This window comes from Diorhabda sublineata, chromosome 3 (assembly GCF_026230105.1).
Source record: "Diorhabda sublineata isolate icDioSubl1.1 chromosome 3, icDioSubl1.1, whole genome shotgun sequence".
Classification (NCBI taxonomy): Eukaryota; Metazoa; Arthropoda; class Insecta; order Coleoptera; family Chrysomelidae; genus Diorhabda; species Diorhabda sublineata.
The window spans coordinates 22,073,548-22,098,134 of NC_079476.1; the positions used below are offsets into that span (position 1 = coordinate 22,073,548).

Below are 24,587 nucleotides of genomic sequence, written 5' to 3' on the forward strand. Positions count from 1 at the left end.
TAATAAATAAACACTAGTGCGGCAAAATATATTACAATTTTTTAAATAGAAGCAAATTATATGAAGTAATACTTTGGATCATTTCCCTGCATCTTCTTTCAAATTAACTGTTTGGTTGACGACCAACTGAAATTAAAAAAAAAAGATAAGTAAACTAAAAAAATATAAAATTGAATAAAAAAAATTTATTGAATCAGATATTCAATCAGTTATGTCGTTCATTAGGAGATAACACTATTAGGTAGCACCTTCACTTCGTTCAAGAACACCAAAACTATCGAGGATACTACAAGGGTGATACTGTCACAGTATGAGTAGCACACAAGAGGATCAGGAAAAAGGACATAATTCACTTAAAAGTCAAACTTTGAAGGGAAAAGTTATAATGCAGCCTTAAATAAATTAATAAATGCAAATGTATTGCAATATGGTATAATAAGATGAGACTTTGTCATTCCACTTCTTCTCGTATGATCGAAAACATAATAAATATAAAATAACTTACTTTATTCCTGTTCGTGTCCGGATCAACAGAAAAGAACCCGATTCTTTCGAATTGGAACTTATCACTTACATTAGCGCTTAATAAAGATTTGTCCGCATAACTTTTCAATATTTTTAAAGAATCAAGATTGCAGTCTGACAAAAATCCATCAGGTACTTCATTGGGATCTTCAGGATTTTTATGTTTGAATCTTAAAAGCAACAAGAAGCACAATAAGAATAAAAATTCCTTATTAATAACTGAGATAACCTACAATGAAGTGTATAAGCGAATTTCTATCTCTCGTGGATCGCTAACCCAGTGAATGAAAGCTTTCGGTTTAGATTTCACTTTAATAACTTCGGTACATTTGCATATAACTTCTTTAATAGTAGATCCATCTTTTTTGACATCTATTACTTCTAACACGAAGCCAGCGTGTCGAATACCAACAGATTGGGATCTTGTTAATCTTCGGTAACCTTTATCACCAACCTATAAAATATATTATTTGAATTATGATGAAATAAATTTATAATATACACTATTATAAACAATAAATGAGGATTTCAAATCGTATAATTATCTCCAACACACTGTAGCTCTTTGATAGACTGGAAATAACAGAGGTCCAGTTGTAGGCAGTCAAACCAAAAACAACATAAAAATCTTGGTGTGAAGAAAACTCAACCAACTTTTGTTTTAGTACTTGAAATAACAAAAATCAATCCTGATTAGAACTGACTTGGTCTCTTTCATTTCTTCTCGACCCTTAGAACCTTAATGCTCTATAAATCGACGGTTATACTACAAGTTTTAGCAAAATATCAAATTAATTTCTAGTAAATTGTCACATTGATGAAAATATTATTGTTTATAATGATAATACACACACCGAAATATGCAAACTTTAGATAATAAGACTATCTACCTCCATAAAGTCACTGTTTTCAATGTATATAGTCCTATCAAGAGTAACATTGTGACTACCTAATTCTGGCTTAGAAGGAAAGTTAGGAACTGCCACTGTAATAGGTTTACCATGAGGAAAGTTCTCAATAGTAATTTTCAAAGGTTCCAGCACAACCATTCTCCTGCAAAGATATAATTGTACAATATTTGATTTAATTGTTTATAGATTATGTTTCACCTTGGAGCAGTATTATTTAAATAATCTCGAACATAAGCTTCTAGCATAGATGGATCTACCGTACTTTGAGCACCTGTAACTCCTAGTTGGGCACAAAAGTTGTTGACAGCTTCTGATGGAAAACCACGTCTTCTTAAAGATGTTAGTGTAAATAGTCTTGGATCGTCCCAATCTTAAATAGAACATTTTTTATAGATATTTACATTTTATCATTTATGTATAACTTTAGGAAAGGTAATAAATTTTAATGATTCAATTTTTTTAGAAATTTTGATTACCTTTAACAATTCCTTCAGTAATAAGTTTAGCTATTTTCCTTTTTGATACAACTGTATAATTGAAGTTCAGACGACCATACTCCCACTGAACGGGACAGTAAATGTTAAGTGCATTACATAACCAATAATAACTTGACCGTCTAAAAAATCCAAGGAAACATTAACTATCAAATAAAACCATGTTTTATTATGTGATTAATTACCTTGATTGAAATTCCTTAGTACACAGAGAATGTGTGATATGTTCAATACTGTCACATAAACAGTGGGTGTAATCATATGTTGGATAAATACACCATTTATCTCCAGTTCTGTGATGAGGAGTAAATCTTACTCGGTATGCTACTGGATCTAGTTTACCTTCCTCTAAAGTGATTTTCATTCTTAGTGTTGCCGCTCCTTCATCAATTTTACCATTCTTCATATCCTAAAATCACAATTTTGATGTCAACTAACAAAATATTTAAACAAAAATTTACTTCGCTTATTGTGATCTTGAAAAAAATAAATTACCTGAAACAATTGTAGATTTTCAGCAATTGGACGATCCCTCCATGGGGAGGGCTCAGGATTAAAACCTTTCATCTCATCAGCAGTTTGATGACAAACATAAGCAAGTCCCTTTTTGATCAACTCTATTGCCCATTCATACAATTGATCAAAATAATCAGATGAATGGGTAATTTTGTAGGGCGTATAACCTAAAAATCTTTTACTAAAATCTTACCATGTACATATCGTGCTTTTAATATAAATATTTTCCTTCATGTTTATTTATCCTATCTGAGAGATGAAAGCTAGTCAATTTGAAGTGCTTCAACAAGTGAGACACAGACTTACTAGGCTTGGAATACTGTTTAAGCATTCATACCATATTTGCAAGGCACCAAGTAAGAACCATAATGCAAATGTCCAGTATTGGCCATAAAGAGGGACAATACACTTGATATAATCTTAGTGATCTCACAAATAAGTGCTCTTAATGCTAAGAGCTGCATCTACTTACCACTTAAACTAATCCTATTAACAAGACCGGAAGACAATACTGAACTATATTGAATAGTCAATGAGAACAAGTACTAATGCAACACAGGAATCAGGGAAAAAATTATGTTACAATGAATACTGAATCTATATACGATGTATGTTGAAAAATAATTTTATACCAGATAATATCAAAGTTTTTTACCTAACCAGTCTACCATATCTTTGATTCCAGTAAAAAACTTTTCTTCCTCTTTTTCGGGATTGGTATCATCATATCTCAGAAAACAAATACCATTATGTGCAGCTGCATATCCAAAATTAATATTAATAGCTTTGGCATGACCAATATGTAAAATACCATTGGGTTCAGGAGGAAATCTGGTCCTTACCTAAAAATAAATAATTAGCACTGTAAAATTTAGAAGTAGTTAACTGTTGTACAGGAACCACTTTCAAACATTATTTTTCATATCTATCTGCAGGAATTAGGTATTGTTTAATTTATTGTCAGAAGTTGTATTGATAAGAAAATAAATGTTTAAGGCGAAATCTGTAAACACAATTTTTTTATATTGTAACGAACTCGTTCGTCCCTGACGTGAAGCCGGCCCTATCTGGTTATGATAGAATTCTAAAATTCGTGGAAAGCGGCACGTTTGATATTTGTTTTTATATATATCTATATAATAGTAGGCGATTTGTTTACATTGTTTATTTTGAACTAATTTTGTTGCTTTTTTATCTTCTAACTTTTCTATTTTTGTTCTAAACACTATGGTATTTTGTTAAAAATAGTTTTTTGAGATTGGCTCTAATAATAATTATATAAATAAATAAAGATCATTTTTTAGTATTCATTACATTTCTGAAATACCTATAAAGTAGTTTTATAGGATAGAGTTTCTACTAACAATCCCTGTAGAAAATTCATTAAGGATAAGTGTGTTTAAAAGCAACACTAGTATCATTAAAAAATAATATTCATACTTGTCCACCAGTGATTTTTAAATGCTCTTTCAATAATCTTTCTGTATTATCTGTAACAATGTATCCATCTGTTTTATAGTTTTCCCCTGGAGCATGAAAGTTAAGCTTTTTCATCACATCTATAATAGTAAGACCCTCTGCTAAAACAAAATTTGATTTTAAAATCCTTCAGTTTTTGATAATTGTTTTATTAATGCATTCATTTACCTATTTGTACTTCAGTTGTTTGTGATTCTTTTTTTGGTTTTGCTTCATTTTTGGCAACTTTACTGATCTTCTTCTCAGGTTTTAGAGCTGGTCCTAAATCTGCTTCAGTCTTTGGTCCCAGAAGATCAAACACCTTAAAACAACAAAATTTTGTTATGTCGGTAATAACAATTGTCATGAAATTAATTTAATAACAAACATTAATAATTGAAACATAAAAATGATGACAGATACATTAATACGATAGAGGCTGGAAACTTTGTTAAAAAGCGAAGGGGGAGATCTAAAAAATGAATAGACTGAATAAAGAAATTGTATATCATATTTCAATCAATTTACACATATACTTGTTATTCAATGAATCACTTAATTCATTGGTGATAAGTCCATGAAAATCCATTCATCAATAATTCTAGAGTTTATTACTAATAGATAAACAGACATGCAGATAACTTTTTTTATATCATGTAGTGAGGTGACACCTAAGTTCGCAAAATATAAATAAATATGATTACACTGATAAGAACTAACTACAAATATACAAATACAAAAATTTAGTATTATCATTTCATAATCCACATTTTAAAATATATGAAAAATCAATACCTGCATATCTATTTCATTCTTTATTGCTTTACCATCCGCCCATATCAATTCGAATCTAACTTTTTGCATAAGTGGTCCAGTATTAAACCTATAACGTTTTTCAAGTAGTTCATCTTTATTTTGTTTTATTTGTTTCTCAACAGCTTTTTCAATTTGTTCCGGTGTTATAACAATACCAACGCCGCAATAAGTTTCTAGTTCGTCGGTATTTAGGTTGTTAATGTGGGAAATAGCATACTCTATGGCTTTATCTACCCTCAATGTACTATCAAGTTTCTTGGATGATATATACTTGACCAGGAGCGGTAAATGATGAGCAATTTGTGGTTTTATTTTTGTTCCAAGTTGATATAAAAGGGCCCCAGTACCTTCTGAAAGGTTCACTCCTCGTACCTAATGTAAGAAAAATATCTTATTGTGAAACAGAAGTGAAAGTAAGATTCAACTTACTTCATGTAGAATAGTTAACAAAGTATTGGTAACTACGCTGTTTTTTAAAGTTTCCTTTGCTTTTTGTTCACTTAATCCTAAACTCATGAAAGCTATTATAGTTTCTTCATTATTTTGAGCCATCTTTTCAAAAGTAATAACCTATCCAGATGTAACCTAAAACCGGACAAAGTGACAATAACATGTCAGACCATTGGAACATTAGCCTGGCCACGTGGTATAGTAGTTCAGATGTACATCAGGAAAAATAACTATAATGGAAATTTAACAATAATTATTAAATATTATTTTTATATTATTTAGGCTGATAAATTTATTATAAAAAGAATAATGTATATAGAAAAGACAATGAAAGCTATAAATATGCAGAAAAAATAATATTTTCCATGTGGTTGTATAATGAAAGAGTCCTATGCAATGAAACATGTTATTTCTTGATAACCACCTATTTTGATAGAGAAATATTTAAATGGTCTCATGTAATTATAAGATTATAAAAATGTAAAAATTATTTTTCAATTGAACATATAAATTACCTATAAATTTTTTATTTTTGTGAAGACACCTTAAATAACTGTTATTTGACATAATTGACAATTGTGTCATTCAAAAGATCGCTACGCCAGTGCTTTCGTAAAAGTGGTTTTGTTGCATAATAAATTTTTAAGAAAAAATATCAAAATTGCAAAATGCTGAAACCCGCCAATATTCCTGGCTACTTTAAAGCTGTCAGTCAAGTAGTAAGTAACCAATTAAATACAGGAAACCAAATTGCAGTTCTCCCAAAGAAAACCTCAGTTTATATACCTTGGTCTAGCAGTTCTCCCTTGGCCCTTAGCAAAGCTTTACCCAATGGAAACGTTACAATTTCAGTTGGACCAGCTGTTAGCACTCAAATTAGATGGGCTCACACAGATATTACTGTTCCAGATTTCAGTAACTACCGTAGGGATAGTACCAAAGATCCTTATAAAAAATCTAAAGAATCTGAGGATTCTAGAAAGAATTTCACATATTTAATGGCTGGAGCATTCAGTGTTGGTGGTGCTTATGGTGCCAAGTCCGTAGTTACTCATTTTATTAGTTCTATGAGTGCATCAGCTGATGTATTAGCTTTGGCCAAAATTGAAATTAAGTTAGCTGATATTCCGGAAGGGAAATCTGTTACCTTTAAATGGAGAGGTAAGCAAAATACATTTTTACATTGAAATAACACACACACATTATATATATATATATATATATATATATATATATATATATATATATATATATATATATATATATATATATATATATATATATATAGCACAAATAATTTTAATCTTAAGCATAAGCATCCAGAGAGCATAATATTGAGATGTGGGTTATACAGTTATTTTTCCAATTTTTAAATTTTTGTAAAATTTACAGGAGACAATGTGGTGCAACCTGTGGCCTTTCTATTTATTTTTTTTAACCCATACCCTTCTAAATAGAAATTATAAATAAAATATATTTCAATATTTGGAGAGGAAAAAAATTCGCCCTTTTTAATGGTTTTTCTAGTAACTAACGACCATATTGATGCTTCACAAAGGTGCCGTTTAAAGAAAAATGATTGATTTTTTTTTGTTTTTCCACGGCTTCATTGAGAAAGATGAGGTGGAAAAATTAAGTGAAACAATGGACATACTACAATTTTAATATAATTTATATGACATTTTATTTTACTGAGAAAAATGCTAGCTAAGTGCTGGAAATTGCTTTATAATATTTTTTGGGCAGAGAAATGAAATTCCTGCTCTTTTCAAAAATGAAATATGGGTATGAGCATGAAGAAAAACTGGAAGAAATGCAGAAATTTACCCTTTTTCGAGGCATGGTAAAATTTCTTCACCTTTATTGTATTTACCAAATATGATCAATCCCATAAAATTTTTTTGCTAAAGTAACTTCAACTACATTTTGAATTAAATAAAGTATTTAATTTTACCTTACTTTGCCTTTTAGCTTTTTGGGAAGAATAACAGACAATCTACAAAATAATAGCAAATTTCCACTTACTGAATAAAATATAGTTACAATAATGCCAATAATATATTATTTATAATTTTTTAAATATGTTTTATGGTTGATGCAGATATTCAATCTGATGGTAGCCACTGTATTAATTATTTAAAACATGAGATTATAAATTTGTTTCAGGTAAACCACTTTTCATTCGTCACAGATCACCATCTGAAATCGAATCAGAACAATCAGTAGCTGTAAACACTCTTCGCGATCCTCAACATGACAACGAACGTGTCCAAAATCCCTCTTTCCTAGTAGTTATTGGCGTATGTACCCATTTAGGTTGTGTACCAATTGCTAATGCTGGAGATTTTGGAGGATATTATTGCCCATGTCATGGTTCTCACTATGATGCTTCAGGCCGTATCCGTAAAGGCCCTGCTCCTTTGAATTTGGAAGTGCCCCCCTACACCTTCCCATCAGATGAGTTATTAATCGTTGGTTAGAAATTGAAATATTGGATATAAAAAGGGTATACTCGTTACGCAATTTTTATGTACTTGGTTGTACCAAGTTTGTAGAAAGTTGTGTTGAGGATGCCTTTTTCTAAATCCAACGTAAATGAAATTATTTATTTTTACTTGAAAAATTATTCCAGACATATTGTTTCTTGTTATGTACATATTTCTTTAAGTATTCTAACCAACTGTACCTTTCGACTTTAAAATAAAACAATTTAGGGTGAATAATTGATGTTTTAGTTGCCTTCCAGTGTATTTAAATTTTTTTAATAGTGATATACGAAATTTAGTGTATGTTAAACTTTAAATAGCTCTTAGTAAAAGTGCTAAAAAATATACGAGGTGTATCAGAAAGTAACGATAAGTTTTTTATCAGGTTTAGAGTCTTATTATCAATTTTTTTCATTATGTGTCTCCTGACATGATAATATCTTCAGTTGTACTTTTTATGTACTAACCAAGATTAGACATAATTTTATGAACTGGGCAATTTTCTTTTTTGAAGAGAAAAAGGCTTAAAGAAATTGTATCAAATTTTTTCCAATCAATAAAACAAAGTATGTGAAATTTGAGTAAATGCCTATGGTGACTGATATTAGTAAAATAAGTGTTTCCAAGATGGAGTACCACCTAAAAATTCAACACAGGTGGCATGAAGAACTTAAAAACACACAGCTCCACTTTTTTTGTGCTAGTAAAGATTGGGGTCTGAAATCACCAGTGCACTAGCAGTGTGAATATGTACTAGCATGTTTCTTTCGTTTGTTTAGCGAGTTGTATCAAAATAAAAATGAGCAGACAACAATACAAGTGGCCTAAAAAGAAAGATGTGAAAAAAATATCAAAAACATTAGATCGACTTATTATCACGAGTTGAAAAAAAGTAAAGTATTGAATGGGCACTGGCTTAGATTATTTTGTATAGAAATTAATACCCTTTATTGACTTGACTTTATCGTTCTAGAGAACGCTATATTACATTCAAAGAACCACAGTATTTTCAACTAAACTCGCATGTAAAAAAGCTTGCCAGTAAACTAGTATGTGTCAATATCATTGAATTAAAAGTAAAGGAAGAATAGCTGCTACCTATATACATGACGGCAAGTGCGAAGGAAGTAGCCATCTTAAGTATCCAATCTCATTTGATTTTGATTGTTGCGGTGGTTTTATTTGTAAAAATGTTGTTAGTTCAGATTATACTCGGAATATTAACCAAATTAATTATATTTAAAGGACAGTAAAATTTCTACATCTGAATTATGTGTTTTTTTATATAGTTATTTTAGCACTCTGTCATTTTGTTCTTAATTTTTTATTCATTATAAAATAATTTTTATATTCCACGCCTATGGTAAAACGGATATTGCCGATCGCCATATGCAATAACCATCCTGGTCCACCAAACTTTTGTTTATTGCTCCTCCCTTAACTTTAAATTTAATAGTCAATTCCAAATACCTTGCTAGTGAGGCGCGCGCATTTTGCTCGGCCGACTACACTGGCACGAAGTATAAATGAGCGTTGAAAGTATATCAATGGAAAAGCTCGAATTTATCGCAATTATCAAGTTAGAGAAGTATTTCAAGGATTGGGAAAAGCTCTGGTACAAGTATGGAGACTATTTTGATAATATTTATAAATATGAATAAACAAATCTTATATAGTAACTTTTCACTTACCTACGCAATCTCAAATGATTAATTCTTTTAAACTTTCGTATTTGGAATTGATTATCTATATCATAGAAACTTTTATTGGTCTATAAGTAAGAGAAATTCAAGTTTGTGGAGTCTCTTGGTGACTTTCTAAATTTCATGTGTGGCAAATTTAACTTCAGGTCTTCATGTAAATTGTTGGAGAACCTAAATATTCAGTTTTGGAATCTTTATAGGCATTAATAATTTGTTGTGAGTGGAAAGTTGTAGGTGCCTAAATATCAACAGATTTTTCACTATCGTGTATTATAACCTCACCTACCTTAATCACGATATTTTTAACTTCTCACCCTTTTCCCGACTGCTTTTACAATAAAAACACCTCAGCCAGTTTTTAGTATTTAGATTACTAATCGAATTTATTAGATTATAGATACTTAATCAGGAGCTGTAAATTATGAGCAATTTGTAGTTTTTTTCCTAGTTGATATAAGAGGCTCCATCTCCTACGTAGTGTAAGAAAAACATTTTATTCAGGAAAACGTTGTTTCTCTGCTTTCTAATGACTTGAAGCTAATTAAATCTATCATCATTATTTTGAGACATTTTTTTTAAATAATAACATTCCGTTGTAATTTAAAGCTGGGCAAAATGACATGTCAGATTCGACACGTGGTATAATAGTTCATAGGTATGTATTCGTAGTTCATATGTACATTATTTTAGTCTCAATTATTTATTAACAATAAAAATGACAACACTTGTAGATAATAAAAACATGTTTATTCGTTAATATCATCAGTTCTAAGTACATTATTAGAATGATGCAAACGCATTTTCAAAATTATGAAAATGTATACGTGTTTGTTTAGTTAAACTTGTAAATTATCAATGAAATACGTACCTTTACAAAAACACCTTAAATAATTGTCAGATTAGTTTATTTATATTAAAATAATGAAATACGTTCCTGGTTACTTTAAAGCTGTGAATAAAGTAGTGAGTAGCCAATTGAATACTGGAAACCAAATTGCATTATTCTCAAAGAGAGCTCTACCCAATAGAAACATTACAATATCAGTTGGACCAGCTGTTAGCACTCAAATTAGATGGGCTCACACAGACATTACTTTTCCAGATTTCAGTACTTACCGCAGGGATAGTACCAAAAATCCTAGCAGGAAATCTCAAGAATCTGAGAATTCTACATATTTAATGGCAGGGGCATTCAGTGTAGGTACTGCTTATGGTGCAAAGTCTATAGTTACTCATTTTATCAGTTCTATGAGTGTATCAGCTGATGTATTAGCTTTGGCCAAAATTGAAATTAAACTAGCTGATATACCTGAAGGAAAATCTGTTACCTTTAAATGGAGAAGTAAGCAGAAGTTTTTAACAATTGAACTTATTTAGGTATAAATTGCCTTTTTAAAATTACGACAACTTTAAGTAGGGTGACGACTATAAAAGTTAGTTGACTTAAGATATTTTTATTTGGATGGAGTGGTGATTTGATAGATACTGTCTTTACTTTTTATTATTTTTTTTAAGAATAATAGCATTATCCACAAACTAATTGAAGATCAATATCTAATGTACTGAACAATTATTAAAATTTGTTATGGTTTTTATTTCAAGCAAATAATGCTTCACTATTAATTTGTTTCAGAACTCTATTCATTTGTCATAGGTCACCATCTGAAATAGAATCAGAACAATCAGTTGCTATAAATACCCTTCGTGATCCTCAACATGAAAATGAACGTGTCCAAAATCCATCTTACTTGGTAGTTATTGGTGTACGTACCCATTTAGGTTGTGTACCAATTGCTAATGCTGGAGATTTCGGAGGGTATTATTGCCCATGTCATGGTTCTCACTATGACGCTTCTGGTCGTATCCGTAAAGGTCCTGCTCCTTCAAATTTGGAAGTGCCTCCATACACCTTTACATCTGATGAATTATTAATTGTCGGTTAGGGGTTGATTGATTAAATTGAGATATTGGATATAAAAATGACACACTCATTACACAATCTTATGTATTTTGATAAGTTTGCAAAAATTTGTGTTGATAGTGCCTTTTTCTAAATCTTTTATTGGCTATGATCAACATAAATAAAATTATTTTGAGCTTGGAGGGTTTCATTTGTCAAAAGGCATGGATAAAAGGATTTATATCAATTTTTTTTAAATGAAAAAAAAAAGTATGTAAAATTGGAGTGAATATAATTGGTGATTCTGATATGAGTAAAAGGAGTGTTTATGAATGATCGCCATGTGATGCATTCTTAATATTTCGCGATTTTGGAACACAAAATTGTCGACTGCGGGTCGATGGCTTCTTTCCCCCGCTAACGACTTAATTTTGGAAGTGCGCATGCGATCGGTCCCTACACTGATTCGGAATCGGACCCGCTGTTATTATTACTTAGTCCTCGTTCCACTTATTAATTGGTAACAATAACAATTCTGCACTGCCCTTACTGACTCAATTGCTTGTTCGTGAGTTTCTGTTAAAAAACGATACTGTAACGATGCCCAATCCTCCATATCCTAACCTAATCTAAAGTTCTCGACGATTATTCACTTGCTGGCTTATAATTGCCTTTTCGTGAGTTTCTGTTCAAAAACAATACTGTAACGATGCCCAATCCTTCATATTCTCTGTTTTTAAAAATAAAAACCTTAACGGAACGTCGTTTTTCTAGTATGGGAAATAAAAAGCACCTAATTGTTGAAAAAAAGTCTAACGCTGAGATCAAGTTTCAAGAATTGGAGGATGCTCTGGTACAAAATTCAAAATTCCCCTTACTTACTCACTGAAATTGAGGAAGATTTTATAGCATTTGAAATTATATCAATTAAAATTAATCAGACACCAGTAATGTTTCAAAAATCGGAGAAATGTATTTTTTCAAACATTTATAATTTAGAATTGCTAAATATACTTAGATTCATTCTGTTTTACTGCATTATATAGTTTAATCAATGGTCTCACTAACCTACTTTCTAATGTTTCCAGATTTATCTGGTTAATTCACAGAGTTTGATCAATTTGATGAAATCTTTGATACAGTTCATTCTTGAATCGAATTAATATGTGACGAGTTTTTTTACAACAATGAACCAGAATACCAGTCAAATTTTTGATTGGTTGAAACAGATTTTAATAGATAAATAAATTTATTGGCAGGAATTTTCTGTGTTTTTTTTTTGGAAATACATTATTATAATAAAGTATTTCAAGTCGTTTCAATTTATCACGTTTTATTCTCTTTCAATAAACTAATTACTCAAAAATACAATGTGGTAGTTATTAGTAGACTATTCAAAATAAAGTCTAAACTTGTTTTATTACAAAATGCTGTCACTATTGCACATGTATGTCGCACTGCAATACTTGTATCTTTATGTAAGAAATTATTAACTTTTTTATGATGAGGTAAACATGAGCCGTTGGCACATGTAAAATATGTAATTTTTTTCTAGAAGGCCTAAGGATCCTCAAATTTCTTCAAGATTATCTGTTATAATTATCTATTATAATTTTTAAAAAGTTAATTAAAAAAGGGTATACCAAATGGTGTCAGTAGAATTTTGGTTAAAGAGATTGTGTAAACCATGTACATATATTGAGAATCTTTCAATAAGGCATTGAAGATTCATTTTTTACACCAATGGATATTTATAAAATCAGATGCAGCAGAATTTTTTATCTTTGTCTCGTTAAATTTTTCTAAATTTCTAAATCAAACGCAAATAACATAACCCTACTAAATATAAAATTTTTTCATAAAAGTGACATTTTTGAAAAGAAAATATGATAAAAATTTATAACAATATCAACTTTGTAATATTTCTGTAAGTTACAACATTTTCTAATGAGTGTTTTCGGTTAAATATATTGCACAATGAAGCAAAAAGTATGTTTTGTGATATCTATATATGGCGAAGGTTCTAGAAAACCAAATCACGTAAGTCTTAACCCAGATTTCAATTTCCATAAAATTGACAAAACAATCGTTTCCATATCAACAAAATCTTGTCAGCATCGGACATTACTGCTTTCATATAAGTAATGTGTGTTCCATTTTCATACCATTTTGTTCCGTAATGGTAACAGATAAGGAGTCAAGACCTAAAACCGGCGAAAAACAGCAAAACGGGTGCAAGATTTGGGTACCCGCATTTACTGTTCAAGCCCTACAAAAGCATACATGTGTTTTACCACCTCCTAAATGCGATGTTTATAAAGAAGTTCCTTCAACTAATAGAAAGTTCAGAACAAACTATCTAAGAGGTAATTTACCCATAGGAACAGATCCAAAAGGTAACAAAGTGTCTTGGAAAGTAAGTTTTTTACGAATACTATGTTAAATAACTACTTATTTTATTGTATTGATATTTTATAGGCGGATATAACAAAATTAGACTTTCATTATTATTTGCCAATGTTTTTTGAAGGACTTGTTGAAACAGAACACCCCTATAAACTATTTGCCCAACAGGGAATTCATGATTTACTAACTCATGGAGGAAACAAAATTTTCCCATGCATTCCTCAATTAATTATACCCATAAAAGGTAAGTATACTCTTCTTGAAAAAAATCTAATCTAAGTAATAGTATTGAGTACTTTGAGAAGAATTATAAATGTTTCTAGTGTTTTAATCAGGTTTAAAGTATTAGGGTGTAAATATTTGTTGTAAATTAAGTCTCATTTCCAAAATTTACTGGTATCTTGTAAAAATAATTGCCAAATAATTTGCTATAAATTGTGTGTATGAATATGTTTGTTTATAGTACAATTTCAAAGAAACTTTTATTTATATGAGAGTCGTTCATTATGCTCTTCTTGAAATTCTGAATTTTTATTTTGTGCATAGTCCAGTCAAATTTAAATAACTACAGAGTTGTATAAAATTTGTTTAGTTAATCAAAAGTGTTAGTGTAATCAAAAACTGTTGTTGGATGTGACTGATAAAATTTTTATTCTAAATCTACACAGGTATTAGCTAAATTTACTTGTGTTGTAGATGCACTTCGAACTAAAAATAAAGAGGTGATGTGTAACACTTTGCGTATTTTACAACATTTAGTGAAATCTGGAGATATGGTTGGTGAAGCTTTGGTACCATATTATAGACAAATTTTACCTTGTCTTAATATGTACAAAGAAAAAAACGGTAAGTTATTTCATACTCTGATAATGTATTTTATTTTGAACAGTTTCAAAAAACATGGAGGAACTTTTAATTGGACTATATATATACACCATTCCGGGAGTAAATTTCGAGCTTTTTTAAGTAATAACTCTTTAAAAAGCCATTTCGAAATAAAAATGGAAATAATAAGGTCTAAAATCCTGTAAATAACTTCACAAAAACTTGAAGCAAAAGGATTTATTTACCCTACGACGGTCATTTTTAAGTGAGCATCAGTTGAATTTGACAATTCATTAAATTGGTCAATTAGCACACGCAATGATGTTACTAACATAACCTATAAAATGAAACTATGAACTGAAAAACAAACTAAGCACTCATTATTATTATGTCATGTAAGACCAGTTATTCATAGATGAAGTATTTATTTTTCGATTGTTAAGAACCAGTTTTTACTCTGCTATTGAGGCAATGGACTGCATTTTACCCATTTAAGAATATATGTAATTGTTTATCAATATTTAATTTTTCAGTAAACTGTGGAGACGAGATCGATTACAGTCAAATGAGAGGAGATAACTTAGCGGATAACGTAAATGAGACTTTACAAGTATTAGAAAGATACGGAGGAGAAGATGCATTCATAAACATTAAATATTTAATTCCAACTTACGAATCCTGTATGCTAAATTAAATTAAGACTCGAATGTAATCCTTCATTTCTTTTTCAATAAATATATACATTTTTTCATGACCATACATCAAACTATTATTGTCTATATCAATGTTGAACCTATTTAAGTATGCAAATATTTTAAAATTATGTCATGTGTAACATGCACCAACTATGTGAAATTTCAGTGAAATATAAACCATAAACATGTTTATTGTACTCTTAGCGTCACCTCGAAATTCAAGTGTGAATCTTAGTGGACAAAAGCCCTCCTACATTATGGCTGGATATCCGTTGAATAGAAGCAAGCCCTGTTGTTTAAAGACAGATTGTTATTTTCTTTCAGAATACAACTGAACCAAGTCCAGGTGATCTGAAACTTATAGCAGACTTCAAGATACAAAGAAAATTGCACTTAAGGTGACCAGAACAAGCGCAGCAGGGGCCCTGCAGGATAAAAAATATTTTTGCATATTTGATCTTCGAAAGGCATTGCATTTTCTCACATCATCAATAGAGAAAACTTTGTGTTCCAGTTTGGTATTCCTTGTTTTAACAACAGCATTACCTATATGCACGTCTGGGATGAGACTACTGGTGTAAGGGGTTCTGAAGATCTAGTTTCATGCCTTAGGAAACAATTGTATAAACATGCTATGTTCTGTTTTTTGACTTATGCACTGGGCAAAACAGGAATATAGAAACTATCCTTTTACTTTACTGAAACTTGTTCAAGACCCTCTATTGGATGTGGAAACAATTGATATGAAATTTATGATACCAGGTCATTCCTTCCCAACGATACTGAATTTGGTATAAAGCAAGAAACATGGGACCATAATTGTGCTTGGTACAGCATTATTAAAACTGCAAAAATGAAAAAGCCTCAGTTTTAAGTTGTAAAAATACAGCAAGAAGAGTTTTTGAGTACAAAATCCTTCGAAGATTCAATCACAAATAGGAAAAAGGACAATGAAGGTAGGATAATCAATTTACTTCAGATATGGTGGTTGAGGTTTGAAAAATAAGGACTCTTCCTAATAAAAATCAATGAACTTTCGGCATTCCGATTCTTGGACATCTTGGAAAAGACTAGTAAAAAATGTAGGCCAGGAAGACCCGAAGAATAGCAAACCTTGTTGACTGTGCAGGAGAGTCAACTTTACCCAAGCAGAAGACGAATGATTTTTTTTTAAAAAAGACAATGGAAATAATCAAAAGGCTGAGATTAAAAAAAATATATTTTATTTTTAAAAATTGAATTATCTACATTATATATAAAAATAAAAAGTTTATACTAATAAAGATATACTGCAAATACGGTGGTTACACAGAAGATGGTGTCCTAAAAGAAAATAGTAGGTATTCACAGAGGTGTAAAGAAAATTTGAAAAATTACATAAACTTCAAACGTTATTTGACTTTATTTTACAATAGTAATTTTGGTAAAACTTTTAGAATGGAAACTAAGTTACTGATAATGGGAGGTCTTGACATATTAAACGAATATAACAATAAATGAGAAATCTTCCCAAGTTTGAGTTATGAAACACATTTATTTCCCTAAACTTATGATATATAAACTTACGTTCATAAATATCTCACTAGTATAACTGTCAACGTCTGAATCCCAAATACATCTTACTCCAGATTTTACACCAGCCCCTTTCATTTCTCCAATAATTACTTGTACAATATGTTTATATCTCTTCATTTGTAAATCTAAAAAATAGATAATTTTTTGGAAAATCTACAGGAAATACATAACATTTCACAATGTGAACAAATTATTCATTTTACACTAGAATAGAGTAAAATATTTGTTATTTTCTCCCTTTTATATTTTATCTCATAGTCAACAGCACCAGAACTTCTACTGAGCTTACAATTTATGCTACCACTAAACCTATGCGCAATTTCAGCTTCTTATTTTGAAGGGGCCATAAATTAAAATAAAAAAAGGAAGAGAGAAAAGACAAAGTAAAACTATGATTAGAACTTTATATATTTAAATCTTCCTGACTAAAAACCAGTAAATCTATATGATTGAAAAAAAAACAAATTTAAGATACTATTTACATGGACCATTTATTGAATGAAATTAAGACAGTTTGGATAAGATAACTTAAAAATTTCAGTACCTTTTACTTTTTCATTTACTTCATTTGATATCTGCATAGACCAGCTTTTAGCTCGATCTGGATCATATGATTTTCCTGTTAATACTGCTGCAACAACATTTCTAATAATTTCCTTCACTGGCAGTTCCTTAAATCTAAACGCTCAATATTATTGTGTGTATACGTGTAAATAATACAACATTAATAGGCAGTATTATAGAAACTATTCTTGAAAATATAAACAATTGGTTTAATTTCAACTATCTTTATGTAAAAAAAATTGCATGTGATTTTTTTGCTTTAACTGTTTATTTGATATTAGAACTAGTATATTTATTTTTAATAATATAATATATTGAAAAAACTCAGCCTGAAAAACTTTACAGAACAAAGCTTGTATCATTAACAGCTTGGATTTTTATTTATTATTATGTAATTATATAATGTATATATATATAATTTTATACTTTCATTACACAAATGATACTATAGATTTTTGAAAAATACTATGGCTATTATGAATTGTTACTATGTGTTTATTGTAATAAATTAGTTTTAATAGAATTCACCTAACTGCACAAATTAATTATTAATGATAATTGATGTACAACTAAAAAGATAACCACTACCTACTTGTGTTGTAACGATGGTTTTATTGTGTACGAACTACCATCCGTTGAAATAGAGCCTTTTGTATCTTCAACTTCTTTTAATTCATCAGCTTCAGTCTCGGTCATTTTGTGTTTAGATATTTCTTTTTAGGTTCTATTGATTTAAGAACTGTTTCTATGACAACCTGATTATAAAATTTCTTTGTTGTTTCGGAAAAACGGGAAGCATTTAGAGCCGATATTTAGAAATGTGTATTTGTAGATTCAAATTTCAAAATTTTTGTTTATTTGGTTATATTTGACATCATAACCTAATTCTTCTTTCCAAGTAATCTCATGATATGCCTACTTTATGTTTCAACTACTAAAGGCTTTTTATAATATAGGATTCATTGGTTGTGAACATCAACTTATTAAAGGTTATGGACTAGCCCAAACGATTTTAAATCGATACCAGCGTAGTGCAAGAGAGACAACATGAAAGGAATTTATATTTGGAGCTTATTTCGTTTACCTACGATACTTTATCTTTGAGTTCCTGAAGGATCTTTAAGAACTCTTTGTCCGTTAGTGTCTTATCACCTGAGACTCATTCAAAATATGGGCATAGTTTGTGGTTTAGAAATGTCAAGATTTTATAGAAAATATGATTTATTCTTCCGTTTTTACCTATACTAATAGTTAAATTACTCCTATTATTTTATTTATATATCATTCATAAATACAATGAAAGTATCAATTGATATTCATTATAAAATTTTCAAAAAATTGTCAATTTAAATCAGATCTTTGAACAGTATTTCTGATAGTCCTATTTATATTTTACATATTAGCATGGCTTTTTGCCCTCTTTAGCTCTATCTCGAACTTCTCTTTCTAATGTTGGCACCTCGGAACTACTTGTGAAAACCTTAAATAGGTCTATGGTTGTGACTAATAATCCATGTAAAGTTTTTATGAAAATAACAATTATCTCGTATGTTCTGAATAGCACATTTTTACTGCATATTGAATACTAGGTAATTTTTACGGTTTTAATCAAAAGAAAAGACAGAAAACAATTTGAAAAATTTATTTAGACAGTTAAGAAAACATGTGTACTACATTAGTTAAAGATTTATACTTGTTCGGCAAAACCTTCATGTGGATTCCTGTGAAGAAATCAATGATATAATTGAATACATACTATGAAAACTATTTTTTCAATGACTTACACGGAATGTTTAAAATTTTGATTTACGACCTATCGCAGAAAGTTATACATATCACTCGTAATAAAAAAGGTTTACTGCCTGTTAATAAGAACAATAAAAGAACTATCAGTACAATAGAACGTCGAACATAGAACTGGGGCCTGTCAAGACACACGTCGTGCGCATGAACTCTTCCACACATACAAGAGATTATGCGCTCTTCGCACAATGATGTACATGCGCACAAATATAAATATAGTAGTACTCTCAACAATTACGTGCACTAGCTCATTGTAACTTATTAGATTTCATGTAGATCATAGGAAAGGTATAGAGTACAACACATACGGAAACTGCATGTTTCTTATTTTTGTGAGATGATAAATCACACTAGTTGCATTGCTATACCTAATAAGTAATATGACAAGTAATTGTGAATATTGAATTGTATGTTGTATATTGAATAATAATCATTGCTAAAGGGCATCAATTGTGTAAGAAGCTTGGATTGGGAAATGGAAGAATTTGATGATGAATTGTTGTAGGGTTAAAATGGATCAAATCAGCAATCGGCAAAAATGAATAACAGATATAAACATTGAGTTTTTATAATATATTGCTGTAGGACTTTTCATTTATCAACTTGAACTCTACTCACCCTTCGCAGTTTGTTTATAATGACATATTTCATGAAATAGATTCATATTATCATTCACGATCCCATCAAAAAATAAGGTCTTCAATTTGGGACATTTCAAGATGATATCCAGAAGAACGTCGTCTAGATTTTCCCTGTTGTTTTTGAGATCCAAATTTATTCTTTCTAAACAAAAAAAATATATATACTTTTGTATATATATTTATATACATATATATTTTTGTAGACTACTTCAATGTAGACTAGAGGGAATGTGAGTGATTCCAGTTACAGGGTTATGTTTATGGTTACAGTACAATAAGGTAAGTATGGCAAGAAGTCTCACCTGGGAAAAGACCACTTGGACAATCCCGACTTCGGTGGCGAGTAAATAAACTTACCTATAGTATTATGGTAGTTATTAATTAAACGGTGAAGAGTAGTTCCGAAATTTCGGCTAACTTTTTGATCGAATTTGTAGCTAGTCACCATTGTGAATGAATTTAGTGGTATGGTATCCATCAAGAAGATGAATTCTATTTGTTCATAATGGCAGATATTCCCTGTAGAACAGATAATATTTATGATGCACTCTATTTACATAATTAAACTTTTTGTCTTTTGCCCAGAATTTTGTCACTTACGACTTTTTCTATAAAATTTACCATAAAAATTTTTTGAACAGTTGGGTTAGTTTGTTTTTGATTTTTATTCTTTAAGGGTTATATTAATCGATAACAGACGTATGTTGAGTTTTTTGGGATTATTTTAGATAAAAATGATTTGGGCTCCCAATTATGTTTGTAAATTGTGTGTGGAATATTTAAGATTATGATTCAAATATTAAAAATCGAGCTAAAAGGCAGTATCTAAGTAGTAGTTGTGTTCAACGTCCAGTGTAGTGCTCATTTGACCCTTCAGTGCCTGAAAATACATCTGAACCCTTAGAAAAAGACATTCAAGGACAAAGCTTATCACAAAATAATGGTGATTTTGAAGATATGTAAAATGAATCCAAATATTTTTCCCCAAACGATTTAGATGATCTTGTAAGAGATTTAAATCTTTTTAAACAAGTTTCAGAATTGTTAGCATAAAGGCTGAAAGGAAAAATAGTGAAAGATGTAAAGAATTACACGGTTATATTGAAACCTTGTTGAAACACATGGGCTTGGAACTATACGCATCAAGCTACTGACAGTTATTTGTTGACATACACTAAGTTTCTCTGTTTTTTATGTCTTTGGGACAGTAAAGCCAAACAATAGCATTGGGTAAGAAAAAACTGGCCGTTGAGAGAAAATATGGAGCCTGAGAAAAATATAGTTCAGAATTCATTATAGTAGCTAATGACAAAATTATCATTCCCCCAGTACATATAATACTGGGCATCATTAAGCAGTTTGTTAAATTACTAAAGATGGGAACTGCTCAGCTTACTTTGAGAAAGATTGAAACCGGTATTTTGAATGGCCGCCAAATAAGACAACTTATGGAATATATTCAATTTAGTGTGAGTTAGAACTGAGGGCTTGGGCAGTTTTCGTATCTCCGAGGTAAAAATTTCTCGTAAGTGAAAAATCTAAAAATTATATTGCAGAGGCCTTCTGATACAATTTAACAATATTTAGTACAACACGAGCATCAAACTCCACTTTCTCCAAGGATATGAGCGAAGAGTAGGGAAAGGGTATGCATAAGGACTTACACGTCATGGAAAAACTGTATTAGGGTTTCTGAGATGCGAATATGACGTCTTACTATTGTTTATGTTTGATGCGTCATTTTCCAAAGTCAACACATCAGAGAAGAACATTAAAATTAAGGTTTTTATAACTCAACGATTGATTTTTGATGTTCTGTACAATTTAGACGCTTTCACATCAAATTCATTCAAATGATTGAATTCAATGGACGAAATTTTTAATTACTAAATACAATATAGGACAATTTATATAAATAAATAATACTCACTTATTTTTATGGAGACCTTGATATCAGGACAGCATTTGTTTAATTTTCTCCACTTGTTTTCCGGAATTATGATGCTATGAAGATCTGTTTCATCAAAATAAATTTCCAAAAATTTCAGTCGATCTTTACCATTTTCCGTTATCACATCCATGACTTTCGGTCTTGAGAGAATAAAATAATCCAATCTCAATTCCGTTAAACATAAAAATTCTTCTAAAAACACCACGAATTCGATTGTATCGAATGCCGTGTTAAAATTGTAATAGTTGTTGTGAATTTCTAAATGTGTCACCGATAATTTGGATCCCACGCAGGCGTTGAGGATTCGCAAACATTCATTTTTTGGTAAATTAATATTGTGGAATATCAGCTTTTTCAAATTCGATTGTATCCTAAAAAATAAGGTGATTACCGTGTATGGTTTGAGTTAAAATTATGCTTGTAGGTACAATCTTTTAAATGGCTGCAAAGCCATCGCTTATTTCATACTTTTCTTTGAAAATATTGAATAAATAAGTACTGAAACAATAAAAACCAATAAACGTATGAAGGAAGGAATTTAATCAAAGATCGCGGAGATTCCTTTATATGAAATAAGGACTCTTGCAACAAGGAGAAGAAGATGAAATTATGAATTTTTTACCTATGCCACGCTATTAAATTATGTATGGAAAATCAGTTTTCTAAAAATAAGAGTCAAGCTTAGTGATCTAGTTTCAAAAAATGGGAATACATCTTAGGCAATAAAAAATCCTTCTATCAATATGAAAAAGATATCAAACAAGCACTGCGCGTTTATAATGACAATATATAAACTGGAGATTCTGGAAAATAACAGACATCCTCGAAAGAGTAACTAAAATGAAGGTAAAGATAAATCAGTCATGTAGTCAGAAGTTTAATTTCAAGAAGGAAGTATAAATTGTTAAAATGGTGACCAAGACAATTCTCAAAAAGTATGGAGACACCTCTTGAAAGATGATGGGATGATTCACTTTTATATGTAGGTATCACGCGGTATCAAAAAGAAGACTACATCCAGAGACAGGAGGAAGAATTGAAAGAAAATAATAAACATAAGAAGAAAAATAATGAAAATCTATATAATTAACAACAATACTGAGGCCAAACGTGAAGAGACACATCAAGATTAGATCGTTAAGGTTGAATATATTAAATATAGTTATATATAGTATTTTCCCATATAAAATGTTTTGTGTAAAAACTATTGGAAGATACGTTATATACTTAAAACATTCCTCGTAGTAATGAATTAGAGGAGTGATGGATAAACGAAAGATTGAATATGATAGTAGTATAAAATGTGGGATTAAATGGATAGCAATATTTGAAAAATATATAAAAAGAACTTACTTCAAAAACCTACTCAAATGATAAATAATTTTCTTGAAAGCGTATATATCGTGCCAATCAAAGAACCTGAAGCAACTGAGTTGAACGCAGTTTTCGTACAATATAAATATAAAGTGTACCATTCTTTTCGTCAAATCATGCACTTTAAGTGGCAGCCATCTATTTTGCACCAGAGGTTTATCCCATCCTATTTCTAATGTTTTTATGTGTCTGTAATATTCTCTTACCAGCAAAGTGGTACTTGGTTCCAGAAAATCTTTATCCACACGAAGTACAATGGTTTCCCATAAGTATTGTCTACATAATGCATATTTCCATTTTTGGCAAACTACTGAACACGACAGTCTATCCGTTCTAGATAAATACTTGAAAATTTCGGACACTACTTCTATCGGGATCGAGTCTTGCCAATAACTATCCATAATCTAATGCAGGAAACATTGTAATTTGACCAAATTTGTAGCTAAAATTTCTCGAGATAAAAAAAATGTTTTCCAAAAATTCAGTTTACGACAAACGTCTATCGTGAGTTATATTTGACACATATCTATACTAGGATAGGCTATCTATTAGAAACAGTTTTAAGCCTTGTTTTCGTAGAATATTTCGTCTACCGCTGAGAATCTTGATTTTCACCCGTTATTTGGCATTTCATATAAAATAATCTTTATTTACAGAAACGTTTCATTGATAAGCAAACTATTACACATCAATACATCTTTCCGCGGTTTGTATTTTACAACAACTACTACGAGGTGTGGCAATTAAGTACGGGGAATTTATCAATAAGAAACAAGGGAATAAACGTCCGTTATAATATTCACGTTTCTTTTATTCATTTGGATTTATAAAGAATGTAATTTCTGAATCGGTTAAAAAGCGTGAAAAAAAGTACCATAACGTGTCATTTTTTAACGCAATTATAAAATTGTTTTATCAAAATAATGGGATGTGAACGATTTCTTTCTCATGTCAATTAGTTTCTCCTATAAACTGTCACACTTTTATTTCTCTTGATATTCGTTCAAGAAAATACGTTTTGTGTCTAATTAAAAGGAGTTTCAGCTTGACGGAAAGAGTATTTCTAGTCTTTAACACTTTGGTCGACTTATTCAAAACTAAAAGGCACCCTAATAGTAAATAACTAAATCAGTTGGCTATAGACTCAAAGAATCTAAAACATTTGCCTGTGAAGAAATTGATAAGTTTCTGTTGCAAGCTCCAGACGATCATTATCTCATACATAAGGTATGCTAGCAAAATATTTTAATGTAAGCTTAGATATTATTTGTTCAAATTAATAATGCCCACAGTTTTTTTAAGTCTACGGACGTAGAAAAAATTTTGTATGAAACTAAATAACTATTATATAAAATTTTATTTATTGATGTTTCATTCAATTCTATACAACGATTATATAATCTAAAACATGACGTCAACTCGTTTAGAATATCAGTTACGCCAAAATGATGAGTCCCGTTGAGGTGTGAATACAAAAAGTCGCTGGAACCAATA

The 24,587-nt window shown here is 30.2% G+C and overlaps 6 protein-coding genes across 9 annotated transcripts; 3 read left to right on the plus strand and 3 right to left on the minus strand.

The window, feature by feature from the left end:
• On the minus strand, window positions 1-5,744 carry LOC130441104 (probable glutamine--tRNA ligase). 3 transcript variants are annotated; one of them, XM_056774633.1, is made up of 14 exons: window positions 5,686-5,744; window positions 5,150-5,400; window positions 4,700-5,092; window positions 4,094-4,226; window positions 3,887-4,026; window positions 3,102-3,288; window positions 2,426-2,613; window positions 2,116-2,339; window positions 1,913-2,052; window positions 1,635-1,806; window positions 1,416-1,578; window positions 759-979; window positions 506-695; window positions 5-126 (listed from the first exon to the last, which is right to left on the minus strand). In XM_056774633.1, the coding sequence occupies exons 2-14, from the start codon at window positions 5,270-5,272 to the stop codon at window positions 79-81; spliced, it is 2,322 nt and encodes a 773-aa protein (XP_056630611.1). In that variant the 5' UTR covers window positions 5,273-5,400; window positions 5,686-5,744; the 3' UTR covers window positions 5-78. The 3 variants fall into 3 exon arrangements, with proteins under 3 accessions (XP_056630613.1, XP_056630611.1, XP_056630612.1); XM_056774634.1 differs by having other exon boundaries at window positions 8-126; window positions 3,887-4,023; window positions 5,686-5,735; XM_056774635.1 differs by lacking the exon at window positions 5,686-5,744 and having other exon boundaries at window positions 1-126; window positions 3,887-4,023; window positions 5,150-5,361.
• On the plus strand, window positions 5,733-7,890 carry LOC130441105 (cytochrome b-c1 complex subunit Rieske, mitochondrial). Its single transcript, XM_056774636.1, has 2 exons — window positions 5,733-6,331; window positions 7,337-7,890. The coding sequence occupies exons 1-2, from the start codon at window positions 5,839-5,841 to the stop codon at window positions 7,648-7,650; spliced, it is 807 nt and encodes a 268-aa protein (XP_056630614.1). The 5' UTR covers window positions 5,733-5,838; the 3' UTR covers window positions 7,651-7,890.
• A 2,191-nt stretch (window positions 7,891-10,081) lies between these two features.
• LOC130441108 (cytochrome b-c1 complex subunit Rieske, mitochondrial-like) lies at window positions 10,082-12,565 on the plus strand. Its single transcript, XM_056774638.1, has 2 exons — window positions 10,082-10,705; window positions 10,993-12,565. Exons 1-2 carry the CDS (start codon window positions 10,281-10,283, stop codon window positions 11,300-11,302), a joined length of 735 nt encoding a protein of 244 aa, XP_056630616.1. The 5' UTR covers window positions 10,082-10,280; the 3' UTR covers window positions 11,303-12,565.
• Window positions 12,566-12,710: 145 nt separating this feature from the next.
• Window positions 12,711-15,249, plus strand: LOC130441106 (parkin coregulated gene protein homolog). Its single transcript, XM_056774637.1, has 5 exons — window positions 12,711-13,299; window positions 13,375-13,675; window positions 13,738-13,909; window positions 14,362-14,511; window positions 15,024-15,249. The coding sequence occupies exons 1-5, from the start codon at window positions 13,271-13,273 to the stop codon at window positions 15,182-15,184; spliced, it is 813 nt and encodes a 270-aa protein (XP_056630615.1). The 5' UTR covers window positions 12,711-13,270; the 3' UTR covers window positions 15,185-15,249.
• A 1,142-nt stretch (window positions 15,250-16,391) lies between these two features.
• On the minus strand, window positions 16,392-18,403 carry LOC130441109 (dynein light chain Tctex-type protein 2B-like). The gene is made up of 4 exons (XM_056774639.1): window positions 17,917-18,403; window positions 17,305-17,438; window positions 16,752-16,885; window positions 16,392-16,508 (listed from the first exon to the last, which is right to left on the minus strand). The coding sequence occupies exons 1-4, from the start codon at window positions 18,018-18,020 to the stop codon at window positions 16,461-16,463; spliced, it is 420 nt and encodes a 139-aa protein (XP_056630617.1). The 5' UTR covers window positions 18,021-18,403; the 3' UTR covers window positions 16,392-16,460.
• A 548-nt stretch (window positions 18,404-18,951) lies between these two features.
• On the minus strand, window positions 18,952-24,543 carry LOC130441111 (uncharacterized). 2 transcript variants are annotated; one of them, XM_056774645.1, is made up of 5 exons: window positions 23,073-24,543; window positions 21,699-22,090; window positions 20,126-20,287; window positions 19,746-19,910; window positions 18,952-19,045 (listed from the first exon to the last, which is right to left on the minus strand). In XM_056774645.1, exons 1-5 carry the CDS (start codon window positions 23,492-23,494, stop codon window positions 18,978-18,980), a joined length of 1,209 nt encoding a protein of 402 aa, XP_056630623.1. In that variant the 5' UTR covers window positions 23,495-24,543; the 3' UTR covers window positions 18,952-18,977. The 2 variants fall into 2 exon arrangements, with proteins under 2 accessions (XP_056630623.1, XP_056630624.1); XM_056774646.1 differs by having other exon boundaries at window positions 23,300-24,536.
• Between the last annotated feature and the right edge of the window lie 44 nt (window positions 24,544-24,587).